Source organism: Chenopodium album, chromosome 16 (assembly GCF_948465745.1).
Source record: "Chenopodium album chromosome 16, dcCheAlbu1.1, whole genome shotgun sequence".
NCBI classification, from domain to species: domain Eukaryota; kingdom Viridiplantae; phylum Streptophyta; class Magnoliopsida; order Caryophyllales; family Amaranthaceae; genus Chenopodium; species Chenopodium album.
In genome coordinates this window covers 4,943,903-4,970,986 of record NC_137849.1, presented here as the reverse complement: position 1 = coordinate 4,970,986, position 27,084 = coordinate 4,943,903, and the positions used below count along the sequence as shown (strand labels likewise).

The window sequence follows — 27,084 nt, the reverse complement described above, 5'->3', positions numbered from 1 at the left end:
TGTGTAGAGATATTGCGAATGTACTTTTTGTAAATAATGTATGTGTATCCCTTGTATTTTGTATATGTATTGTATCATTGTATGTATCTCATATGTATGTATTTCAGTTGTATTACCGTGTGTATTTCAGTTGTATTACAGTATGTATTTCAGTTGTATCTTTCGGTACTGACCGGTCAGATTTGCTGAGACGTCCGTACTCGGTTTTGTTGTTTGAAACCTGCTTAACATGTTGGAACTCAAAAAGGCATATGACATGTGAATATTTATATTAGTGTCTTCACCTATTTTTACAACCACTTTGAAAAAGAAAACGATAAAAGGTCGCAAATCAACAAAGCGTAATAATTTTAATGTTCAAGAGGTGAATAATTTCAACAGTAAGTATAAACAAAGATAAATTGATTCACTTCTATGCCGAACTGAGTTCGGATGTAGAAACTAGGTTCGAAAGTCAGAAAAGACAAATTGATTTGGTTCGGCATGGTTCCTAACTGAGTACGGATAAGAGAATTGTGTTTAAATTGCAAAAAGACATCGATTTTATTCGGTTCCGAACTGAGTATGGACGGAAGGACTGAGTTCGAAATTCAAAAAGGACAAAGAAATAAATTTACTTCTGTTTCGTACTGAGTATGGACGGAAGAAATGAGTTCAGAATTCAAAAAGGACAAAGAAATAAATTTACTTCTGTTCCGTACTGAGTATGGACGGAAGGAATGAGTTCAGAATTCAAAAAGGACAAAGAAATAAAAAGACATCAATTTTATTCGGTTCCGAACTGAGTATGGACGGAAGAAATGAGTTCGAAATTCAAAAAGGACAAAGAAATAAATTTTCTGTACTGAGTATGGACGGAAGAAATGAGTTCAGAATTCAAAAAGGACAAAGAAATTTATTTGCTTCCGAGCCGAGTTCAGAAGTCAGAAATGCAACCAAAATAAAGAGGAACATCTAAAGCCCCCAATGATGGGATGAGAATCTAGAGTACATAAAAATAACCAAGCTAAACATGCATTGAAAGAAAGTAAGGAAAAAGTAGGTAAATGTTACTTGAAACGAGTAATGCTTGCAATTCTCCGAATGGCATCACACCAACTCAGTTTGTAACAATCCGTTCATATTTGTCCTCCTCAAATCGCACTTAGGCCATAGCTTTAGCTAGCACATCTTCGAAAGTTGCACAAGGGTACTTGGTTAGTTCCTTGTAGAGCCCATCTTCTTCAAAAAGGCCTTGACGGAATGCTTCAATTGCAGTGGGGATGTCACACTTGTAGATCTTTACTTTCTCCTTGTTAAAGCGATTCAAATAATTCCGGAGTGTTTCATCACTTTGTTGTCTAATGTGGTATAGGTCGCTTGATTGTTTCTCGAGAGGGCGACTAGTTGCAAATTCCACTTTGAACATGTTGATCATTTCTGCAAAAGATCTAATAGAATAATTAGGTAAATTAATAAACCAAGTAAGGGTCGGACCTGATAAAGTGGCTCCAAAGCTTTTTCACATGATCGCCTCTCGAATATTTTGTGGTACAAAGCTAGTCATCATCTTTTGTTTGTAGAGCGCAACATGTTCATCAGGATTTTCGGTACCATCGTATGTTGGCATGTTTGGAATGACAAACCGCTTTGGAATTTCTACTAGATCAATGGATTTGACAAAAGGTGAGTCGGCATAACTATTGTCGGCTTCTTCCTTGATTGGCCGAGGAACATCGGGGATCTTGTTGATCTTTTCTTCTACTCGCTTGACATGAAAATCCACTATCTTTTTCAAAACCGACTCTTCCCTACTCAGAACGGACTGGGATTCCCCAACTTTTTGATGAAACAAAGCACAAAGCGGGGTACGATCTCGAGATCTAAAAATTTCTTCGTCTTCACGTCTCGAATTAATATTTGTTGATGCCATTGAGTGAACTTGATTCCTCAAGGATTCGTTCTCAAAGGTTAGTTGGGCTAGTTTGGATTGTGTTTGGATTTTTCCTTCCAACAATGTTTCCATTTGGATTTTTTGTGAGTCTAGGGTTTTCCTCAAAGAATTCATTTCCTCATGGAGGTCGGCCATGGTAATCCATCCTTGGTTTCCGGACATGGCTTGGATTTAGGTTTTGTGTTTAAAGGTTTTAGCAAATTTTTGACTACAAGCCCCACGGTGGGCGCCAAATTGTTTGGGACAAATCTTAGAAAAGGGTTTCTAGGAATTTGTTAAAGGTTTTATGGGGTTTTAGTAATCAAATCTGCCAAAAGAAATAAACACAACCTCCAAATGAATTAGTAAGAGCAATAAAACAATAGAACTATAATAATAATTATAAATCAAAGAACAAGGCTCAAGATAAGAGAGGCAATTCTCAGTAAGGACGAACTGATGTCAATAAGGACGAACTGATGTCAATAAGGACGACATAAATCAGAGATTTTAGTATAAAGTGTAGTAAATTATATTAGACAATGTACGAATATGTGAATGAATCCTATTACATTGAACATCCTATTTATAATGATTTATAAGTCTAATGAAGGTAAATATATTGAAGGATCCTCGCTAATATGGTAATGTTGACAATATTAATTGACATCTTCATATCTTAGGAAACGTTGACTTGGTGATTGATATTTCCTTGATTCGCTCCTTCAATCATAGGACTTGATTTGTGCTTGTTGCCCAAGCATTCATTACGTGTCTTCAAATGATCCGTGCTTTGAAGAGAAGTTTCCTTTCTCAGAAAGGCTCAGTAAAGCGGTCGACTTACTCAAAAAGGTGCATTGAGTCCGTACTGTCCGTACTCAGTAGGGACCACTGCGGGGATAATACTCCATCAATCAAGTTATTCATTTCCCGATTTAGCTTTATTTGATTGATTCCATAGTCTTCATAAGATCTTTGATTAATTATTGACTTCTTAATTGGACTAATAAAATCCTTGATTATTATTCTTTGATATCTTTGACCATGTATGCTTCCTCATTTCCTTATTGAGTGTAATTGATTCTTTTATTATTATCCTTTTCCTAATTTATAGCTTGCTTGGAATCCACTCCCAACAGTCACTCTAGTGGTTTATACGGAGTAGCAGTTTCAATTATATATTGGTAGGTATGTATTTTGCGTATAACTAATTTGATCTAAAATTGGATTAATATGTGGATACTAAATTTAGAACTTTTTTATTGAACATGATCATTAATAAATTTAGCATTTTACTAGATTACATCAATGTAGGGGGGATAAGATATCAGCCCAAATGAAGGAAATATTGTATTTTACAAGTCACAAATAACCGGCATTTTGAAATTACCGTCCATAAAAAATTTATTTTAAAATACCACTTTAAAAGAAAAAAAAAATCCGATTTTCATACCAAAAACATGCTCTTTAAAGTTTTTGGGGTCATTTTTGTTTTATGAGTCTGTATTTGAGGTCAAAATTTACCAAAAAAAATGATAAAAAATGTCTCGTTTTGCGAACTAAAAATACCACGGTTTGTGTGACACAAAGAAAATGAGACATTTTCTATATATTTTATTTTTGTCAATTTTGACTTAAAATCGGATTTATAAGGGAAAAAAAAACCCTTAAATTGATAAAGACGGAATAATAGTCAACAAAGGAGGCCGGGGAGTGTCATGTGGCATGTTAACTTGATTTGAAACACTAATTAATTTAATTGTGGAACATACATTATTATTATTGTTATTATTATAACTTGCATTAGTAATAGTAATGTGTAAAAAAGTGATACTCAAGATTTGAAATTGAATCTCATTTACACTAAATTAGTAAGCGAGGGCACATGAAACACGAATTGTAGATCGAGTACAATAGCTATCCCCTAAAACCAGTATAAACCTGTAACACAGTGAGAATAAGTAGGAACACCAAATAGATCACAGAAATGATTGACCATGGATGATTAAAGTAATCTTTCCTCAATATGGCTTTCCATTTATTCCACCTCATAGCAGTATACGCATTCAAATCTCGACTAATATCAGCATAGTAGAAATTGGGATTATAAATCATTATGCATTTGGTGATTTGGTTCACCAAATTTGCTACCTCCTCATCACTTCCTAGACAATGTTTGATTATTCCATGTTGAACTAGTACTCGAACATCTTCAGCAGTATCAATCAAAGCATCGAGGAAGAATACATAGTCGATGAAGTAAGAGTTGTAGTAATGGTGGCATTGCTCGAAAAATACTATACTCCGAAGTACAGCCTCCGTGTTTTCTTGAATTATTAATGTAGGTATTCGTAAGACTCCCTCTGAAAATTCGATGTCGAGTATACTCTCACTGTCAATTGCAATAAATTTAACACCAGCTGCCTTGATCTCTTTGACGCTTGAGGGAAATACTATGTGAGAGTCTTCAAGGTAGAGTTGATCTCGAAGTTTGTAAGGTAGGCAACATATCCTTAGAAAATCCACAAGATGCTTAATATTCGACGCCTCATTTACCTTCTCTTTGTTGGGGTTTGGTGAGTCCGACTCACCGCGGAAAACAAACCCAAAACCAAGACCGCACTCGCAATAAATAAAACCATAAACATAATTAAATTAATCACAAGATTAAGATAAGCTAATTACCCTTGACGCGTGCTTCGCTCCAAATGAGCTCTTACTTGAAAGCTTCAAGTCCCGCTCGCACGGAGACCTCCAACGAAGTCCACCCGCACCAACAAAACCGACTAGGTCCAATGTCTTGGAGTTAGCAAGACCCGACCAACAAAACCCGAGTAATAATATTGAGTTCAAAGGTTTTCACTAATTGTGATGCCTTTTTCAACTCTTACTCAAGCATCCTTCCCAATGCCCATACTTGGGTATTTATAGGAAATGATGGGAGTATCATTTACTCTCCCATCAATGTGGGATAGTATGATTTTTCCATTTTATTTTAAAGCTAAAATAAAATCAATAATCAAGCTAGTAACAAATCAACAAGTGGCAAGCTCATGTGAGTGGTTAGGTGAGGACCATTTGGAGAAGGGGGGGACCAAACTTGCTCCCCACTCCCTCTCCCATAACCGGCCACCTCACTCCCCACACACTCAAGGACCACAAGCCACATGGCACCCACCCTTGGGCACCAAGGCAGCCAAGGTGGGCTGCCATGTGCTGCTGTCCGTGGCAGCCACGCATAGCAAGCCCAGCACTTGCATGCGGGCTGCTGCTGCTGCTGGCCAGCACGCCCAGCATGCTTGTGCGGGCTGCTGCTGCTGGCCTTGTGCCTTGGCCAGCGCTGCTAGGCAGCAAGCAATGGCCTAGCCATGCTGCTGCTAGCTGTGGCGAGCTGGCGCGCCTAGCGTGCTAGCTCCAGCAGCTTGTTGCGGCATGGCTTGCTAGCCATTGCGCGCACAAGGCTGTGCCTAGCATGCTAGCACGCACTAGGCAGCGCCTAGCCTTGCGATGCTAGCATGAGTGCGCTAGCACGCACCAGCCAGCCTAGGCTCGGCTTGGTGCGCATGCTAGCCACCATGCTAGGCCATACGCCCTTAGCACTCGGTTTGCTAGGGCATTCCGATGCTAGGGGTATTTTGGTCTTTTGTTGATTTATTACTATTTCTCGTCTCGTCTTTCACTATTTTTCGACTCGACTTCCGACGCTCGGTTTCGACGCTCTAAGCTCGAATTTCCGACGTCTAAATAAATATTACTCGGTCGACTCATTAACTCCTTCCGAATTAATTCGTCGTTTCGGTTTGTTGAATGCTTGGGTGTGACCCGAAGGGTTCAGTCAAGATTAAGCTGTAACATTAATTATCCATTAATATTACTGATCGGAAGCGGCCTCCACCCAGGCATTCCGATCACTTGACCTTACTGAATATATTAGCTTTCTAATAATTCTGAACCCGCTAACGGAATAGTACACTTGTTCGAAGGACACCATTCCTTTCAATCTCCCACTTGTCCTTCCGGACAAGTGCACATTTTGTGTACAGCCTTTTCCTATGTCGCTTAATGTCTCTTCATGAACTATAAGGTAAGATTTATTTTTGTCATCCTTATTACGTCCAGAAGTGTTTCCCGATTCCGAGTCCGACTGTCAATAAACAGATGATTTCTAAAATCCATCCGAGCACGGCCATGCATTTTACAGTCTCGCTCTACGAGAGGCCTTGTATACAACAAAGACATCTTCCCTATTTTTCTAGGGGGACATTCCCAGTCTTGTAATGTAGCTCCTCTTACTGAGAGGACCTAGCCGCCCGAGTGTTGCCGTTATAATCCCCTATTACGGCAGACGTTTGACAACATCAAAGCGAACTAGTACTCAAACAAGAGAACTCACAATACTCATGGTCGAGGAAATAGGTTCCGATAGCCATAATGAGAAGTATACTTATGACAAAATTTTTAATTTCTTAAAGTATTCTCATAGGTCGATCCAGTATGGTTCTAAACCAATACCTGTGTAAATGATTTATGACAATCATGTCCTCGGAGCACATGAAACGGTGCTATAAATCAGACTACACACTAATCTCAATTGGTCATTAATCGTCCATCGTTTAAATGACCTTGATTAGGGATAATTTTCGATTATAATATTCAATGTTCACTTAATAGGTGTTTCCTTACCAAGACTGGTCTTGATACCCTATTTTGAATATTCTCATAATCGAATGGACTCATTATTTAATCCTAAACCACAATTAAATAGCATAACGGAGTAATAAAATGTTGCATGAAATTTTATATTACTCCAAAACATGAATGGTTTTCCTTAGTGTCTTACATTAACTCTTCTCAAAATTAACTAAAACACTAAACAAGGAAATCAAAGCCAGTCTCCTACATGCTTGATTCCCATTGCCTCAACGTGCTTGTTGTGCTTCACTTGAGGCAAAGGTTTAGTAAGTGGATCGGCTACATTGTCATCCGTTCCAACTTTGCAAATTCTGATTTCACCCTCTGATTTCCATTCTCGAATCATGTGAAATCGCCGCTTGACATGTTTGACCTTCTGATGTTCTCTAGGCTCTCTGGCCTGAGCAATAGCTCCATTGTTGTCACAATAGAGGGCTATTGGACCCTTTATAGAGGGTACAACATCAAGTTCGCCAACGAACTTACGAATCCAAACAGCCTCCTTAGCTGCTTCAGCAGCTGCCAAGTATTCGGCTTCAGTTGTAGAATCTGCAGTTGTACTCTGCTTTGCGCTCTTCCAACTAAACGCCCCTCCATTTAGACAGAACACATATCCAGATTGCGATTTGAAATCGTCTCTGTCTGTCTGGAAGCTTGCGTCGGTATAACCTTCCACAACCAAATCCTTTGCACCACCATACACCAGGAATTTATCCTTGTTCCTTTTCAGGTACTTTAGGATATTTTTGGCCGCAGTCCAATGCGCCTCTCCTGGGTCTGATTGGTAACGGCTCGTAGCACTCAAGGCATACGACACATCTGGCCTAGTACATATCATGGCATACATGATAGATCCAATAAGCGAAGCATATGGAATCTGATTCATTCTTACCCGCTCATCAGGTGTCTGTGGACACTGCTTCTTGCTTAGGGTTATGCCATGTGACATTGGCAGGTGACCTCTTTTGGCCTCCTCCATGCCAAATCGAGCAAGTACCTTATCAATATAAGTACTTTGACTCAATCCAATCATCCTTTTCGATCTATCCCTATAGATCTTGATGCCTAGTATGTACTGAGCCTCTCCCAAGTCTTTCATCGAAAAGCACTTTCCAAGCCAGGCCTTTACAGACTCTAACAACGGAATGCTGTTTCCAATGAGCAATATGTCATCGACATATAAGACTAGGAAGGCGATGTCACTCCCACTGACCTTCTTGTAAACACAAGATTCATCTGGATTCTTGATAAAACCAAACTTACTGATGGCTTCATCGAAACGCAGATTCCAACTTCTGCTTGCTTGCTTTAATCCATAAATGGACTTCTTAAGCTTACAAACTTTCCCAGCATTGTTTTGGTCGACAAAACCTTCAGGCTGTGTCATATACACAGTTTCTTCCAAATAACCATTAAGGAAGGCGGTTTTGACGTCCATCTGCCATATTTCATAGTCGTAATATGCAGCAATCGCTAGGAGGATCCGAACGGATTTAAGCATTGCAACTGGTGAAAAGGTTTCATCGTAATCAATACCATGAACTTGTCTGTAACCTTTTGCCACCAATCTAGCTTTGTAAATGAATACATTTCCATCTTTGTCGGTTTTCAACTTGAAAATCCACTTACATCCGATCGGTGTATAACCTTCGGGTAAGTCAACCAAGTCCCAGACTTGATTTTCAAACATGGAATCCATTTCAGATCTCATGGCCTCTTGCCATTTAGCAGAGTCGGTGCTTGCCATCGCTTGCTTGTAGGTTGCCGGTTCTTCTCCATCCATAATCAGGATGTCCTGATTCTCGGTTAATACTAAACCAAGATATCTATCAGGTTGAGATCTCGGCCTCAGAGACCTACGTAGGGTAATGGATTGAGCATTTGCATTGTCGGTTCGACTTTGCACATTTTGATCATTTTGACCTGCGTCAACAGATGCTGTTTGAGCACTTTGACTGTCATTATGATTTTGTTGCTCATCCTCACGAACTTCGTCGAGTTCGATTTTCCTCCCACTTGTCATTTTGGAAAGGTGCTCCTTCTCCAAAAAGACACCATCGCGAGCAACAAACATTTTGTTCTCCGATTTGTTGTAGAAGTAATACCCTTTGTTTTCTTTTGGGTAGCCCACAAAGTAAACCTTGTCAGATTTGGGATGAAGTTTGTCAGAGATCAATTTCTTGACATATGCTTCGCATCCCCATATCTTTAGGAAAGATAACCTAGGAGGTTTCTTCGTCCATAATTCGTATGGAGTCTTTTCTACAGCTTTTGATGGAGCACGGTTCAGTGTTAGTGCCGCAGTTAGAAGTGCGTGTCCCCAGAAAGAGATAGGAAGATCACTAAGACCCATTGTTGATCGTACCATGTCTAACAAGGTCCGATTTCTCCTTTCGGATACTCCGTTCCATTGTGGAGTTCCTGGAGGTGTCAATTCTGAAAGTATACACTTTTCTTTCAGATGGTCATCGAATTCTTGGCTCAAGTATTCACCACCTCGATCCGATCGAAGGGCTTTGATTTTCTTGCCAAGCTGATTTTCAACTTCACTCTGAAATTCTTTGAACTTTTCAAATGATTCAGATTTGTGCGACATGAGGTAGACATAGCCATATCTACTATAGTCGTCTGTGAAAGTGTTGAAATATCGATGTCTATTTCTTGTGGTTGAGCTCATTGGTCCACATACATCGGTATGTATAAGACCCAATAAGTCACTTGCCCTTTCTCCCAACTTGGAGAATGGCTGTTTAATCATCTTGCCTAATAGACATCCTTCGCAATTCTCAAACGATTCTAAATCGAAAGAGTCAAGAACACCTTCTTGTAGAAGTTTCTTGATGCGTTTGATGTTAATGTGGCGAAGACGACAATGCCACAAGTAAGTCTGATTTGACTCCATGGTCTTAGCTCTTTTGGTATCATTATAAACAATTTGTCTAAATACACAAACGTGTCATTCCATAAATTATAAACAAGATGATATGTCTTGTGATCAAGTTTACAATGACGTCCAACGCCACAAGATCAAAATATGGTAGATAAAACTAAACAAGTTTTAAATCTAGACAAAATATGAGATTACAAGCTTTCTTTGAAAGATTATCTTTTCTTCCACTTGTACTCATATCCACTTGAAAAGCACCGCTCACTTTGTTCCTGAAATAGGAGCATATAGTGAGCCAATTTTCCGGTATCTAATACCTCATAAATTGCTTATGTTCAAGTGTAAAGATGATACCTGAGATCGAGGTTACTTTTCCTTTCGCCTCATCTGCTAGATATATGCTACATTCTCTTTTGTAGTGTCCGGGTCTACTACAATAGAAGCAGCGCATCTTAGCTTTGTTCTTGAACTCCTTCTTCTTTGGTCTCAGAGCAACCTTAGCCTTCTTGCAAGAATAGGTTTTCTGGAGCTCTTGAACAACTTCCATTAAGTAAAGTTTGTTCCGCTTGGCCGTAAGTCGCATCTTTAATGCAACATACCCCGAGTGGAGTGAGCTTAGTAGCATGAGAGCTGCTTGCTCATCTTCCACTGGTTTGCCAATTAGCTCCAGATGGGTGAATAGCCTTGTCATGTTGAGCACATGAGCTTGAAGTGGCATCCCGGGTCTAAGTCTTGCATTATAGACCATAGCCCATACTTCTTGTCTCTCTTTGATGAGACATCCATCTTGCGGTGGCTTGATCCTCATGTTCGAGAGTGACCTAGTCACATCTTCCACAAGTCCATCATAGTTGCCTCTGGTACTCTTGGTGACTCTCAAATTAACTACGTCTTCTAGAGCTTTGAGCATCATGTCCGGAAAATAGTTGGAGAACTTCCCCTTCCATTGTACCGGGATGGAGTTTGCCATGAGTCTGGAAACTCTTTTGCAATCCTCACTCCATTCCTCATGTGCCTCATCACTCATAATCCCCTTTGAGTAGAAACTCGGGATTTGAGTGTCCAGAATGTGCTCTAGGTAGCAATTTCGGAGGGTCTTTCGGAGTTCCTCTTCCCATTCTTTAAAGTTTACCAAGTTCAGAGAAATTGGCAACTCTTTGGGCAATTCCGGGAGCATAAGGTCGTTGTTATTAGTTGAAGACATGATTCTACAATTGAAAGAATTTAAAATGAAAAACCATTCATTTATACTTAAATAAGATTGAAATCATGCATTTTAATCAAACTTATTTAAAGCGTCTTATTCACACATTAAAGATTGTCCCCAATATTGGTGAGAATAAGTCGATTCCAAGATCCAAAGAAACAAAGAGTGGTTAAGCATGCTTTGGCTTATCTTAACACTCAATCTCCTAAGGTAAGCAACACTTTGCTAATGGCTCCAAGCCACTCTTGGTTGAATAAATCGTCGCATCCCATGCTCTCTAAACAATTTATTCACTTTGCCACGACATGTTAGGACTCCATCACTCATATCGTTGAGTATAACCAAAACCACTTGCATACCTAGTATGCCTTACGTTCCTTGGAGAAGTAGTGATGCCTCGCTTTGGCGTAGCCCACCACTACCCTCGTTCGGTTGGTAAGTGTGTTTTGGAATGGCAAGTTTTACTCAATTTTAAGGGACCTAGGGTTTCTATGTTGGTTGATTTAAGTGAACTTAATTAATCATCTCAACATTCGAAATCCTAACCATGCATCTAACATATAATTCAAATATATAAACATAAATATATATCGAAAACATAAATAGAGATGCATTTGGCAACTAGCATGACCCCTTGAGATCTTTAAGTCTTCAAAAGGTCTTCTTTTGCAACTTCATGGCTTCGTCTTCTAAGAACCCCGTCTTCAAGACTTGACCAAATAATATAATTGCTAGTTACTACGATTAGGACTAATCTAAATATTAAGGTACAAAAATACTCAACGGTTCGCAGACCGTATTTAGATTTACAAAAATACATCACGGATCACAGTCCGTATTTTCTATCCTAATCGGGCCCCACTAGTTGCCATTTCATAAAACCTGTGAGAGAATTTTACATTCCATTCATCCATTCACTATCTGTGAATGGCCCATGCATTTTACAACGATCAAACAAGTAACAATGCATAAAACCGCCCGAGAACTAGTAATTAATCTAGGTGGTTAATTCAATTAACACGCCTAATTAAACTAGTCAAAGTTGTTTTAACCGGTTATGGTAATAACTAAGAGACGCTCCCACTAAATTCCGCATCCAATCTTAACTAATCCAATTAATTAAGTCGGTGAACCCAAATATTTGTCAAAATTAATTTTGCAAATGTCGCTCAAAAACCCGAGGCCTAGCCTCCAAAATTTTAATTAAATAAAAATAATTAAGACGACAATCTAAGCAAAATTACGAATTCCATAATGTCTAAGTGCCTAGCACTAAGACTTGGAACCCAAAATTACCCTTATTTACATATTAAGCAACGCTAAAATTAACTTTAAAATAGCATCGCCTTAATAACCCGGGGTTATTGTGCCAATTATGGGATCGTACGTACCGTACAACAAGCTCGTAACATACCCATTCGCACCCCCGCAACACCAAGCATGCCCATGGGCTGCTTGTGCTCGCACACGCCACGCCCAGCCAAGCCAAGCGTAGCAGCACGCACAGCGCGCACAGCACTATGCTGCTGCTGCGCCATGCTGCTGCTTGCTGCTGGCTGGTGCGCTATGTGGCTGGCAGCGAGCAGCAGCCCACGCCCTTCCTCGCACACACAGACGTGCAGCACTACGCACCTAAGAACGAAGCACCCAGCAGCCTCGGCAGCCACATATGGGTTGCGTGAGCAGCCCAGCTGGCCGAGAGCTGGCTCGGGACTCTTAGGCCTCGTGTTGCGTGCTAATGCTTTGAAAATTATCGAATTTTGTGTGTGACTTTATAAATCAATTCTAAATTAATTTTAGAATCAATTTTGAGGAAAAATGAAAAATAACAAGTCCAACTTAAATAATTCATCCAAAGCAATTAACCAAATTTATTACCAAGAATCATTCTTTAATAAAATTGGTTTAACTTGGTGTAACAAAATAAATTAGGGCATTTCTCACTATTAATTTAATCACTTTAAATTAATCTTGAGATTTTGACAAAATAAAAGGGAGTTGGAAAAAATGAACATAAGTTCAATAAAGACTCCAACTTTAATACTTGTGACTCCATGAAAAATTATATCTTCCAATATGAAGATAAACCAATTTCTATCACAAGTTTTAAACTTTATGATTCCAATCAACTAAAAAATGATTAAATCAACAAAGTTTAACCAAAATTCATGGAATTTAGTAACTCAAAGTTTCAATCACTTATCATAAGTAAAGATTGAATCTTTAGTACTTGGAAGCATCAAAGAACAACTATTTCACACTCAATGCAATTAATTTGCAATTATGTGAAAAATAAAACCAAACTTTCAAGCACCAATTACTACCAAGTAATCATGCTTAAAGTGGTCTAAAAATTGCATATAAAATAAGGAAAGAACCATTTACATAACCACCATAAATATGCAATCAATTTTCAAGGTTAGAAAGACTTAAAATTTTTCGTCAAAACGAAAAATCCCTCGAAAAATGCATTTCCAGAACACCTTTTCCACCCAAAATTCACTATTTTTGGGTCGAAATCTGGGTTCGGGAGCTGAAGACAGCTCTAATACGAGGTAAAAAATTGAAAAACGAGTTACTAATCTAATTAGCAACTTAAAACCAGAAAAATAAGCCATAAAGGCACCTTGAAAAAATATTATGATTTTAAAATAGACGAGCGAGGCTCCGATACCGCTGTTGGGGTTTGGTGAGTCCGACTCACCGCGGAAAACAAACCCAAAACCAAGACCGCACTCGCAATAAATAAAACCATAAACATAATTAAATTAATCACAAGATTAAGATAAGCTAATTACCCTTGACGCGTGCTTCGCTCCAAATGAGCTCTTACTTGAAAGCTTCAAGTCCCGCTCGCACGGAGACCTCCAACGAAGTCCACCCGCACCAACAAAACCGACTAGGTCCAATGTCTTGGAGTTAGCAAGACCCGACCAACAAAACCCGAGTAATAATATTGAGTTCAAAGGTTTTCACTAATTGTGATGCCTTTTTCAACTCTTACTCAAGCATCCTTCCCAATGCCCATACTTGGGTATTTATAGGAAATGATGGGAGTATCATTTACTCTCCCATCAATGTGGGATAGTATGATTTTTCCATTTTATTTTAAAGCTAAAATAAAATCAATAATCAAGCTAGTAACAAATCAACAAGTGGCAAGCTCATGTGAGTGGTTAGGTGAGGACCATTTGGAGAAGGGGGGGACCAAACTTGCTCCCCACTCCCTCTCCCATAACCGGCCACCTCACTCCCCACACACTCAAGGACCACAAGCCACATGGCACCCACCCTTGGGCACCAAGGCAGCCAAGGTGGGCTGCCATGTGCTGCTGTCCGTGGCAGCCACGCATAGCAAGCCCAGCACTTGCATGCGGGCTGCTGCTGCTGCTGGCCAGCACGCCCAGCATGCTTGTGCGGGCTGCTGCTGCTGGCCTTGTGCCTTGGCCAGCGCTGCTAGGCAGCAAGCAATGGCCTAGCCATGCTGCTGCTAGCTGTGGCGAGCTGGCGCGCCTAGCGTGCTAGCTCCAGCAGCTTGTTGCGGCATGGCTTGCTAGCCATTGCGCGCACAAGGCTGTGCCTAGCATGCTAGCACGCACTAGGCAGCGCCTAGCCTTGCGATGCTAGCATGAGTGCGCTAGCACGCACCAGCCAGCCTAGGCTCGGCTTGGTGCGCATGCTAGCCACCATGCTAGGCCATACGCCCTTAGCACTCGGTTTGCTAGGGCATTCCGATGCTAGGGGTATTTTGGTCTTTTGTTGATTTATTACTATTTCTCGTCTCGTCTTTCACTATTTTTCGACTCGACTTCCGACGCTCGGTTTCGACGCTCTAAGCTCGAATTTCCGACGTCTAAATAAATATTACTCGGTCGACTCATTAACTCCTTCCGAATTAATTCGTCGTTTCGGTTTGTTGAATGCTTGGGTGTGACCCGAAGGGTTCAGTCAAGATTAAGCTGTAACATTAATTATCCATTAATATTACTGATCGGAAGCGGCCTCCACCCAGGCATTCCGATCACTTGACCTTACTGAATATATTAGCTTTCTAATAATTCTGAACCCGCTAACGGAATAGTACACTTGTTCGAAGGACACCATTCCTTTCACTCTTGGCCTTGGCCTATTATTGTACGTGCAGCCTCTCTTCCAGGAATATAAGTGTTACTTATAAATTTACAAATAACATCCTTGAAAGATGTATCGCGGTATGTTGCACCAAACCGTTGCATTGTACAGATCATTAAGAACAAAAAATGGTAGTTGATTATCCTCGATAAATAAATCTTGTTCAACTCTCATCATCCATGCTATTTTATTTACCATTGGATCTCTTCGGAGTTGTACCGGATTACCATCGTAGCACATAAAATAGTAGATGATGAATGCAGCATCTAACAACATCATCTCAATGAACTCATTACTAGATAGACTTATTTTTTCTTCGTAGTAGGAACGAGCTTCCTCCTCTCGTTCTTTTATATTGTCTATAAGCTTGGCTACGCTATAACAAGATTGGTTGCCATTCACATGGGTGCTATATTCAAGGAAGCATTGGAGATGGCTCAATTTTAACTCTTGTGAAAATGTCAAGGATGGATTTTTATAGTAGATAGGACCTATTGAAACAATCGAAGGCTGGTAACATTGTTCGTTTACCTTGCGAATATGTTCGGGCACTTTATAAATGGAATGATTAGAGCAATGATTAGGTAAAGAACTAAGCTTGTGTTGTATTGAAGATTCCACATCTTTGGTTTGATTTGTCATTATAGAACTTGGTTTTGTTGAATGTTGATGTTATAACGAGAACAGACTCTAAAATGAGAGCATAAAACCAATCTAGATCATTAGATCATCATAATCGAACAAGTATTATGCTTCTTGTGTAATGACTTTTTTGTAATTTTACAACTCTATAAACCGATTTTGAATTGTAAATTTAAGAAAATAATTAAAAATCTAGTGTCAAGCACATGACACCAATTACCCCCATAAAAGAGTCATTATAAAGAAGATTAATCTTAAAAAGAATCTAAACTATTCTCTTGATCTAAAATTCATATACTTTTAAGCATATAGCACAAATTTACCTACCCCAAAATATAAATTAAAAAATAAAAAATAAAACAAGAAGAATACTTTTTACCTCAATTTCTGTTTTCTGACATTAAGATACATAAGGAAGAAAGATATGTCTTTTCTCCAAATGTTTTCTTCAATCAATGGAAAACAAATGCTCCATTTGCATCGATTGAATTGAGCCAGCTAACCTTTAGGAAATGAAGAAATCTGATAAGTTTTGCAAAATTCAAAATTCAACAAACATTATTTAGTGTAAAGTGAACTAATTTAAAGGAAATCAGAGCAAGAGCTAATTAAATTTGAAAGTGACTCTTGTCATCTTGTGAGTTGTGACTCTTGTGATATGAATGAAGGGATAAGTTATGAGTGATGGTTGTGAATTTGAGAATATAAATGAGCAAGGATATGGGTCAACAAAAATAATGGAATAGAGGAATGTCACATCTCACATCAAATTATAATGTGAATCAAAGAAATTGGAGACCATATAAAGTCCAAAAAGTGTGCTCCAAGTCTCCAATTGGGGAGATTGAAGTACATAAGGGGGCCTGGTTACTATAGTGGTTTATAGAAATTTCATTTATTGAAAGATTTTCAAGCATAGCTTATTCTGATGGTAAAGTTTGCATCTCACAACCTTGACCTAAGGTTGTGAGATCAAACCACACTAGTGGTACTTTAGAGTGGAAATTTCCTTATCCTTACCCCCCATTCCCAAAGTAACTAGTCCGCTAATTCGGATCGGAAGACTTATGAGAGGTTTAAAAAATTATTAGAAGATATTTTGCGTAGATCCGGATTGAAAGACCTATGAGAGGTTTAAAAAATTATTAGAAGCGTAGATATAAAAAAACTAACACATCTAAAGCCAAATCAAACCTGAATTACCTGATTATTGGAGGCTTGGAGATGTGTAGATGTAAAAATCTAACTCGGTCATATTAAACCCTCTTTATTTTGATAGGGTAACACAATTAGTATAGCCATATAGGTTGGGACCAAGGTTAAATAATTTTCAACTTTTTATATTCTTTAAGGTCAATATACAGGGTTGGATAGTAATGTATCTTTGAAACTTAGAATTATAGGATTAATGGGTAGTTCGTACACCCGGGTGTATCATGTGCATAGTATACTCGGGTCAAAACAAAATGCAATTGAACATAACACGCAACACGTTTTAAAAAACTTTGGATTAAAAAAAAAAAAAAGAACATACTGTAGCTTATAATTTTATACATTTAAATCACTGCAAACACTATGTTCTTGGAAACTGGTGATGATTTATAAGGGTAATATTGCTGTCAAACTAGTAACAAACTCGATAACTGCAACACAGATGCCTAAATCTTAGTTCGAAACTCCAAAAGCACAGCGGCCGCAGCCCACCAGTGCCTAAGCTACCTATGTAGCCAATGCTGCCTTTCATCTTTCATGGAACTGATGGTATGATGCTTAATAGTGACTCGGATATTAGCTAAGCCTTACACAGAGCTTTCTGTAAAGACTGAGGCTGTAAAGACTGAGGCAGACTCTATTTAATCTATTGTGCCTTGATTACAAGGGCTATTCCTATGAGCTCATTACAGGGCTATTCCTATTGAGGGCTATTCCTATTCTAACTGTCCGAACTTCTATAAGCCACTAGAGTAACTGCTATAAGCCACTAGAGTAACTGCTATTCCTATTCCAACGAGTCAATGAGCTTCGCCTTATGAGCTCATTGGAGAGTCTTGCATCTCCAACTGTCGGAACTTCTATAAGGCGAAGCTCATTGACTCGTTGTTGTGATCATATTTGGTGGGACAAATGACCAAATAAATAGATTGCCATCTACCAATTATAAGCCAGATGTACCAATTCTCTCAGTAGCTTTCCGTCTAGATAACTACTGATCCTTTTGACAGGATCTGCTGTCATCTGATGACAGTGAGTTAGCAAGGCAGATCCTGTACAGGGTTTAGCTTCTCTATTGAGGGGAATTATATACTGGTGATGCTGCTGCAACACTTAATCATATTGTACCACTTCTGTTGTAAAGAATCTCATTGTGAATTTTGAAGTAAATGGGCTTTTTGGAGCATCTGTATATGGATCATAGCATTGCTTCTCTTAAAGCTATAATAAAACCAAAGACAGAATCAAATCACAATTGCAATAATCACAAGCTATTTATTCAAGGTCTCCAACTTTCCAATTGCAACAATCACAAGCTAACTACTTATTTGAAGCCGGTTACAACTTGTAGAATGGTTAGAATCAACATTACAATTGCATACACTACAGAAATAGCAGCCCAAGGATGGCTGAAGTAGTCATGCTTGAGTATGGCCCTCCATCTATTCCATGGAGTACAAGCATATACGTTGAGATCCTTGCATATACCTGAGTAATAGAACTTTGAAGTTTTTAGCCCCGTCTGCTTGAAGATCTTGCTAAAAAGAATTGCCACTTCTTCATTATTCCCTAACCAGTTGTCAATCACCCCATTTTGAACAAGTATGGCCACATCCTTTGGGGTGTTGATCAAACTATCCAAGAACGCAAAGTAGTCAATGATGTAAGAGTCAAAGTAATAATGACATTGCTCGAATACCATGATGTTCCGAAACAACGATTCTGTATCATCTGTCACCACAATCCTAGGAATCTCCAAAACCCCTTTTACAAATCGTATGTCTAGTAAATTCTTACTTTGGCTCGTCACAAATTTGACTCCTGCTTCACTTAGTTCACTTACACTTGAAGTAAACTCAAAATTCTGCTTGGTATTAGGTAATTGATCCCGAGAGGCAGAAGGAAGGTAACATATTCTTAGAAAATCAACCAGATGCTTTACATCCGCACTTGCTATCCTTGGAGGAACAACTTCATCTTTTCCCATGAAGAATTTATAAGTAATATCAAGGAAAGGAAGTTGGTTATTTTGCGAAGAGGGCCTGAAGGCAAGGTCGTAAAGACCCTTGATAAGAAAAAAAGGTAGCTGGTTTTCTTCTAGCCTTATATCTCGAGTGACTTGTAAGATCATCCTTGGTTTGTTGAATATACGGTCATTTTCATCTATAAACTCATGGAAACAACTCCTCAAGAAGAGCTCAATGATAAATATTGCATCAATGAGCAGCATTTCAATAAAATGTTCACTAGGTAGGTTAATAGTCTCAACATAACTTTGGCGAACTACCTCTTCCCAACCTCTTATAACTTCAGCATAATTATCTAACTTGTAAGAAGTGGATCGGAGAAGAAAAGATTGCAAGTACCTCAATTTTTGTTCTTGCATAGCTATCAGCTTTGGATCGCCATAGTAGACTGGACCTATTGACACGAGCAAAGGTCGATAAGCATCCTCATTAACCTTTCGAAGATTTTCAGGGACTCTGTAGATGCAACAATTTGAGGAAACTGTTGGCAATGATTCAAGCTTGTGCAGTAATGAATTAGATACCCATTTGCTAAGATCTCCCATGATTTCCTTTATTTTATTTTTTATTTCCTAGCAAAAGGAAAAGAGGCAGTGAGACAAGTAAAGTTCTCCAGCTCAAGCTATTTTTGATTCTTACGTTTTGATTTGTATAAAGGCTTACTGGGTTGCTCACTATCAAAAAATAATAACCTCTAAAAAATCACACAAATTTCTCACTTTACAGGTAGTTTCTAGATAAGACCAGGCTGCCCAAGCCTATGATCAGAAAACAGCAAACATTGAAAGACAGGCATTACCACTGAACTAATCTTAATATATCCACATCTCTTATCAAGTTTGTTCTATTTTTGTCATCCCCTAATAAACAAATGTAGAAGTTGATCAAGAAGGGGCCTAAATTCACCAAAGTGAGGATTCTACAACAAATCTATGAATTATCAAGGGGCCTAAATTCACCAAAGTGAGGATTCTAGAGTTTGCTTTTGAATACTGAATCATCTGTATGCTGCTCCTATTGTACAACGTACAGGGCACCCGCTACACTTAATGATTACACAAAGTTTAATACAATAACAACCTGTGTCCCTGTTGTAGGGAATATAAACCCTCTGCCCCTTTTCCGAATGAGCCTTTAACTCAAGACTGCGGTAAGTTTTAACCATCTGAACTCCCATTACTTGCTCAAGTGCATATTGTACTAACACACTTGTTTTCATTTTCTTGAATGTAATCCCTGTTTCTCAACTTATCTCTAAGAAAATATCATCAAACAAATGACCATCTCAACAAAAAAAAACTAAAGCAGGTCCTTGAAAATTAGCTAATGAATTAGGGCATGCTCTCTTCAACTTAATTTCACTTCAGTTCACTTCAGTTCCCAATTTCCTTCTCTCATAAACAATTCAGTTCAGTTCGGCTCAGCTCAGTAAATTAGAACAGGCCCTAAGAGTACAAGTATTTAGCTGGGATCTTCACCCAAGTAACCCAACCCATCAATACACTCAACGGAACCCGGACTGCGCATCCTTTAGGCAAATTATGTTACCAAATTGTTAATTTTTAGACTAATTTAACAAATTAGGTTCTACAATAATAAGTTCAAATAAATTCCAATAAGTTCAAATAAATTCCGATAAGTTCAGGTAAGTGAATGTCAGATAAAAAGAAAAAAATGGCGATTGCAGAACATTAATTTCATAAGAATAATAACTGAAATTGAATAATTGCAGGAGAATAAACTTACCAAAATTGATGTTGGATTGAAATGAAGTTGAATCGTTTGCTACTTAATAAACCACCTGAAATTTATGGAATTTGTAATTAATTTGAATTTTGAGAAGGCAGATATTTATAACCTTAAAATCGAAAAAGTTGGATTCGAAAGCTCCATTTCCTTCCAACTTCCAGTCACCTTCAAGGGAACTTTCATACTTCAGCATCAAACTTTTTTTTTTCCTTTTATAATTTCAAAGAGTTATTGGAGAAGTAAGGAACAAAGTAAAAGTGCAAAACTTGGGTGGAAAGGGTTAATAAAGCAAGACCAAATAGCTAATTTGGTGTAAGAATTGTACTTAAGATAACAAAAATTTTAAATTTATTTACAACAAAAGAATATTTTATGGTTTACAAATAATATCATTTTGTTGTAAATAATACTTCCTTTGTCTTTTTATTAGAGTTTCATTTTTAATATTTATTACTCACATAATAAAGAAAAGTGAAACTCTAATAAAAAGACGGAGGAAGTAAGAAACAGAGGTAGATGTAAAAATTAACAACTACTTAAATATCTTATGTTGGTTTTGTTCAAATAAATGATAGTTGAGAATGTTCAATAAGCACCAATCGTAGCTTTGTTGAAAAGAAATATTTAGTCCGTATTAGATTTAAATTTCTTTGTAGATTTATACGAAATACGTAGTACGAGTATAATTTTTACTAAATGAATTAAATTTTGTTAGGGACAAAAATAATACAACTTCTTTTCGCAACAAGTGAACTTAATCTTCACACACAACAACAAATTTAAGTTGATTCAAGTCTCGTCTTCGGCTTTAGGTCGTCTTGGTAGCCATGGTAGGCCTTGAAAATTGAAAGTACTTATTGAGTTATAGGTCCTGCAATTAAAAAAAAATAGCAAGTTGGCCTGCATTTTACGAGCAGCAGCATAAAGCCAAGAACAAACTTCAACTCATTAAACTTGAGTGCATTCAAAGGAACCAACAAGTAACGAAATGAAATTATCCACACTTGTTTTTCCAAGAACCCCCACCCCAAATGCTTTGACATAACATGCCAACAATATTCAAGTGAAAGTTTGCTTGAGGCTGCGGAAATTAATTTCAACTTCACGATGTGGTCTGTTTCTTCCATTCTTCTTTCAACACAATGTGGGAAAATGAAAACCTCGAATCTGTTTAACTGTTCCACTCTGGATCCAACTCTCTCGTCAAAACAAAGAATCCGCTAATGAAGAACAGTAGAAAGTTGAACAAGCAAGTTCGTGCTCATAAGACATGGAAGCAAGAGGAAACAGGGTAATGTGGGTTTACAGTATAGCTCATTTCAGCTTGGACTTTGAAGAGCTCTGAAGAGGTTTTGCAGTGGGTCTAGGAGCAGGTTTTCTCATGGCCTTCTTAATATCATACTTGACAGATGCGAAAGCACATACAAGGGCGAGCAGCATCGTAGGATAGACATAGATAGATTGTGTAGGATCTGTGTTTGCCGGTCGTGCAAGGAGTCCTTCCTTGACCAGACCCCAAACTATCAGGAGTGTGCCAAACATGCTCATTCTTCCTGGTTTCAGAATGCCGATTAGAGCACCTGCCACACAGAAGTAGCTACCCCCCAAAACCTGAGGAGTTCATGAAAATAGATCATTAAAACAAGTTCCAGATCATTAAAATTTGGAGGGAAATTAATGCACAAAAGAGAACCAGAAGTTCAGTATTGTACAAAAGCACAAACTGAACACCATTAATATCGTCAAGAAAAGTACAGGCTACATCCATATCATCTTAATTTTGAGTTATTGACATTGCCGAAAACTATCAATTCTCTGAAAGCATAGATCACTAAGATAGCATTTGAATACCAGTTCAGAAAGCAAATTAGCTTAAGAATTACGGAAATAAATATATATGTATATAAAATAAAATAAAAAAATCCCAAGAAAGCTTAGTCAGGACTCAGGAAAGTATTGTCATTGTATTCTAGACACAAATTCATAAGTATGTAGAGCATAAAAAAAATAGTAAAAAAAATCAATGAATATAATGCTGCATCTTATCTCTCTCTCAAAGAGTGTTCTGTTTCTGACCCTATCCAACAGCAATATGGGGGAATCTCTGATGTGCACAAGTGTACTCAGATTTCTAGAAATCATAGTGCCGAGTGCTGACATGAACAAGTTTTCAATCATGCACACACAGTTGCCTAAGTCAAGTATATGTTCCAAGATCCTTAGTAGATAAGCAAGAGGGTTGTGTTCAAGAAGACTAGCAAAGAGAGAACCAGACTCTAATAAGAAATTCAACAAAAATATTACTACCAGCCTGCTCTATTATCATAAAAACGTGTTGACAGAATCTTTAAATTGTGTTGACTGACTCACAATATGCATAGCTTACAATCAAGGAGCAGACAATGTCTTAACATATAGTCAGGTACGGCCACGACACATGAAAGGGGGAGGGGGGAACTAATGTAGTTAAAAACAAAATTTTGATTGCCTTGTTACAGAGTGCTTGCCCTGCTTGGTACTTAACTGAATCCAGAAGGGAATTTATAAAGCTCAACTCTTGCAATGGGCAAGGTAATGAAGACAATGATAACATAAACTGCTCGTCAGAGGTATGTATGGCATTACAATTAACATTTGACATCCATGCATACCCTTTTATAAAAGAAACTGCCTTAGATAGATGTTTGCCAATTAGCACAAGGAAACAATGTCTTGAGTTTTTCCAGTGAAACAAATTCAACAGAACCCCCCCCCCCCCCCCCCCCCCCAATACCACCACCACCACACACACACACACACCAAAATAAATGTTGCAGGGTTTATTGAGTCAAGATGTAGGCAACCTTACCCTAAATGAATCAAGATTACTCAATTCTAATGTACTGAACAAAGCACAGTAGCAAAACTGATCTCTTGTACGTGAAGTATGCATCAAAACTGCATAATATCGTAATTTATTATCATCAAATCACCAGATTGCATATGGTGCAAACTGTGTAAAGTACTCATCTGACATAGCAATCACCTCTTTTCCATTACTATGATGTTTAGACAGGTAGAAATTGAAAACATATTAGAAGGTGCCAAATTGGCCCAAATATATGGACTAGGTGTAGCAGCAACTATTTTTTTAAGCAGAAAGTTGAGAAATGGGGCTGAATAGGGAACTTTTCGTATGGTTGAATTCTACTCTATTCTAAAAATAACTATTTAAACAAGAAAGGAGCATGTGGACAAACCATAGAATCCTAAACTGAAGATCATGAAGGATTTTTCTGGGCATTTGTACCCTAGTTTCAGATAGACCAATAAATGAACAAAGCCCAAGATTCAAAGGACAGCAAACAAAAACCAACAGTAACAATATTCGAGAAAATAGCCTTGACTATTACTTCAGCAACTGATATCTGAGAACAATCTAGCATGTATAACATCTTAAAATTTCTCAGGTTATGATTAACAAATAGAAGATAGATTAGTAATTTGTACCTCTAAGCGCTTCAAATCAAGTGCAACAGGGGCATCTTTGACGCTAGTTAGATTGTAGATATCCACGAGATTGTTCCAGCTAGGGATTGTCAAATTTTTGACAAGTCCATGTACCACGGCTCCAGGAAAAAGAAGGGTTTTTACAACCGATACAGGAATGATATCACTGGCAATTAATTGAGAAGATGTCACGTGAACTGGGGTTGTGCACATACCAGATCTGCATGGTACTCTACAAATATATAAACGAAAAGTTAAGGACAGCTGAGATAGTCATATTCCTAGAAAACAAGTAACATAGTAGCTACAGTGATCCAAAAACGTAGTGCTCTAAATGGTTTCACCAAAATTATTTTGCAAGTCTCCGTTTAATAAGTTCTCCTTTTCAAGTAACCAAATTTAAATTAACAAATCTGACACATATACATCAAAGTAATAACATTTAATTACCTTACTTTTTCAATATAAACAACTCCGAATAATATTTCATAAGAGCAACACTGCAAGCAAAGACCAACAACCTCAAATAGTTTGGCACCAACAATATAATTCTTTGTGGCATAAGAAAATGCATGTAGGAAATGATCATAAAAATGAAGATACTTCGTCCGTCCTTGACTGATTACAACATATTATGGTGTTCAAACTTTACACACTTTGACCGTAAAATTTTTATCATCAATAAGACTTGTTAGATTCGAATTAAGGTATAAAGATTGACTTTGAGTAATCTTTAAAAAGTAGTTATACAAGTTAATGGCCAAAGTTTGCATTGGAGTCCATGAAAAAGATATGTTGCAATCAATTAACAGCATATGGGTAGTAAGTATGATTATGAATTTATGAGGATCAATAGAAGCAATACTGAAATTTAATTACAGCATGCAGGCTATGGTATATTTAAATATTCTCCTACAAAATAAAATTAACCATACTGATAATTAAATATGAATTTTAAACAACATAAAACATAGGAATAATAGCCACCATGGATTGCAGCTGCACAACATTGTATAGGAAGTAAAGAACCAACTATTATTATTACTATTATTAAAGCATACAGCATGAAATCATTTCGCAATAGTAAAGCCCAGCGTGAACAATTCAGCCATGCTTTCCATACATGACGAATTCAAATCTAATTCTCTTAACTCATGGATAACAAACAAAGGAGCAGTAAATGCCACCATAGATAGCAACTGTAAAACATTGTACAAGTTAAGAACCAAACATATACAGCTACAAAAACCATACAACAACACAAATAAACAAGTTCAAGAGCCATCTCACAAATGTCAACTCCAACGTGAACGTTTAAGTCATGCTTTCCAAACATAACAACTCGAATCCAATTCCTACTCCAAATAATTGAATTCAATAATCTCCATAGTCGTCCTTGAGATAAGTTATTATTACTCCTCCAAACATACATTGTTGCTACTGAAGACTTTGGATGATACAACAATATTCTAACATCCAACTTTTTCGACACTATAATGAATTAATGATGGCCAATTTACCAAACTATCTTAAATCATAGCACTGCTAAGCAAATCAAATGATCACAAATTTCTTTGCAGCGTTATTTCTAGCAGTTCATGGCAAACACAACATATAATCAAGCCAAGCAGAACACAGTACTTGTCAATCAGTAAAACTCATAAATTCTTCCGATTCAAGTAATAATTTATCAATCGGCAAAACTCATGAACTCTCCCGATTCAAGTAATAATTATCCTAAAAACGAGGTAGAATTCAGCGCTAAATGCAGCAAGTCTTCCGAAATAAAAATTAATGCAAGTTAGGTCAATAATTACAGCATAGAAATACATTCTTCAAATTGAATCGATTGCAAGCATTAATAATTCAGCACAAAATGCAGATTAACGAAGAAACAAAATCTAAAAGTGTTTCATCAAATTTGACAACTGATTTGGTTCAAATTGAGTAGAATCGGAAAAAATTAATTGCAGATTTAGCGAATTGAGAAATGCGCAGGAGAAAATTGCCAAATTGGGGGAGAGAGAGAGTAACGAACTTGAAGAGAGGGATCTGAAGGAAGATGACGAAGAAGAAGACGCGAGAAGCAATGGTGGAAATTTTGGTGCTGGTCCAACCTTTGCTCGATAAAATCGCCATTGTTATGCTGCTGCTGCTTCACTTGGCAATCTCAGGCCGAGAGAGGAGAGAGAAAATTTGATCTCAATCTCTTAATTCGGTTTTAGTCAACGTCGGCGTTGAATATACGGTACTCCGTGTATATCTATATCCATACATTCTTGTGAACCTCCCGACCGCGGTTACGGAAAAAGAATAAGGTTTGGCCTGAGCATTTTAAGTTAGACCATCTCCAATTGTGATACTCAAGTTTGAGTATTAAAATACAAAATAAGTTGTTTTTTATCTTGGTAATACCATACCTACTTCTCAATTTAGAACTTATGTGAATTCTAATTTTCCAATAGTGAGACTCTCTAAAAATATACAAATGTCACTTTTAATTATGGCCCACCAAATCCATTTCTTTTTTAATATCAAATATCATAAAATTAAAAAAAAAAAAGGTAAAAATTAAATAAATTACAAAATATATTAAAATATTGACAAGAGCCGTACACTTTTTGTCAAATGAGACTCAAAGTTGAGTATCTAAACTTAGCAACTTTCTTTTGGAGTTGCTAAGTTTAGATACCAACTTTTTGATATACTCCCTCCGTTTTTTTTTTTTTTTTTTTTTTTTTTTTTTTTTTTTTTGCATTACTTTTCTTTTTGGGGTGTTTTTTTTTAAATGCATCACTTCTATTTTTGGTAACTTTATACTATATTTTATCATTTCTCTCTCTTACTTTAAATCTCACTCAACTTATTTTATCATTTTTTTTTCTTTCATGGTCCCCACTAAAATAATAAAAATTATATCTCCTCTCACATACTTTCTCTTTCATGGTTCCCATCTTACTTTTATTATAATAATTTATTCACCCACTCACAATATTATATTACTCTCCTAAAACTTTGTGCAATCCAAAGTGATGCAAATAAAAAAAAATGGAGGGAGTACATTGCAAAAAATACTCTCTCTCCTAAAAATACTCACTTGAGTCTCACCATTGGAGAGTGTCTTACAGCAGCTAGT

General features: G+C 37.6%; 2 protein-coding genes, 1 long non-coding RNA gene and 1 pseudogene across 5 annotated transcripts; all 4 read right to left on the bottom strand.

The window, feature by feature from the left end:
* Positions 1–864: 864 nt before the first annotated feature.
* On the bottom strand, positions 865–16,114 carry LOC145586131 (uncharacterized). Its single transcript, XR_014100803.1, has 2 exons — positions 15,851–16,114; positions 865–2,240 (listed from the first exon to the last, which is right to left on the bottom strand). It is a non-coding gene; the product is annotated as an uncharacterized LOC145586131 (long non-coding RNA).
* LOC145586130 (UPF0481 protein At3g47200-like) lies at positions 3,815–15,522 on the bottom strand (annotated as a pseudogene).
* A 1,810-nt stretch (positions 16,115–17,924) lies between the features above and the next one.
* LOC145584745 (UPF0481 protein At3g47200-like) lies at positions 17,925–20,597 on the bottom strand. 3 transcript variants are annotated; one of them, XM_081641543.1, is made up of 2 exons: positions 20,457–20,597; positions 17,925–19,282 (listed from the first exon to the last, which is right to left on the bottom strand). In XM_081641543.1, exon 2 carries the CDS (start codon positions 19,253–19,255, stop codon positions 18,008–18,010), a length of 1,248 nt encoding a protein of 415 aa, XP_081497669.1. In that variant the 5' UTR covers positions 19,256–19,282; positions 20,457–20,597; the 3' UTR covers positions 17,925–18,007. The 3 variants fall into 3 exon arrangements, with proteins under 3 accessions (XP_081497669.1, XP_081497670.1, XP_081497671.1); XM_081641544.1 differs by having other exon boundaries at positions 17,925–19,166; positions 20,457–20,575; XM_081641545.1 differs by having other exon boundaries at positions 17,925–19,104; positions 20,457–20,533.
* A 767-nt stretch (positions 20,598–21,364) lies between these two features.
* LOC145584744 (uncharacterized) lies at positions 21,365–26,221 on the bottom strand. The gene is made up of 3 exons (XM_081641542.1): positions 25,987–26,221; positions 23,949–24,180; positions 21,365–22,070 (listed from the first exon to the last, which is right to left on the bottom strand). Exons 1-3 carry the CDS (start codon positions 26,085–26,087, stop codon positions 21,774–21,776), a joined length of 630 nt encoding a protein of 209 aa, XP_081497668.1. The 5' UTR covers positions 26,088–26,221; the 3' UTR covers positions 21,365–21,773.
* Between the last annotated feature and the right edge of the window lie 863 nt (positions 26,222–27,084).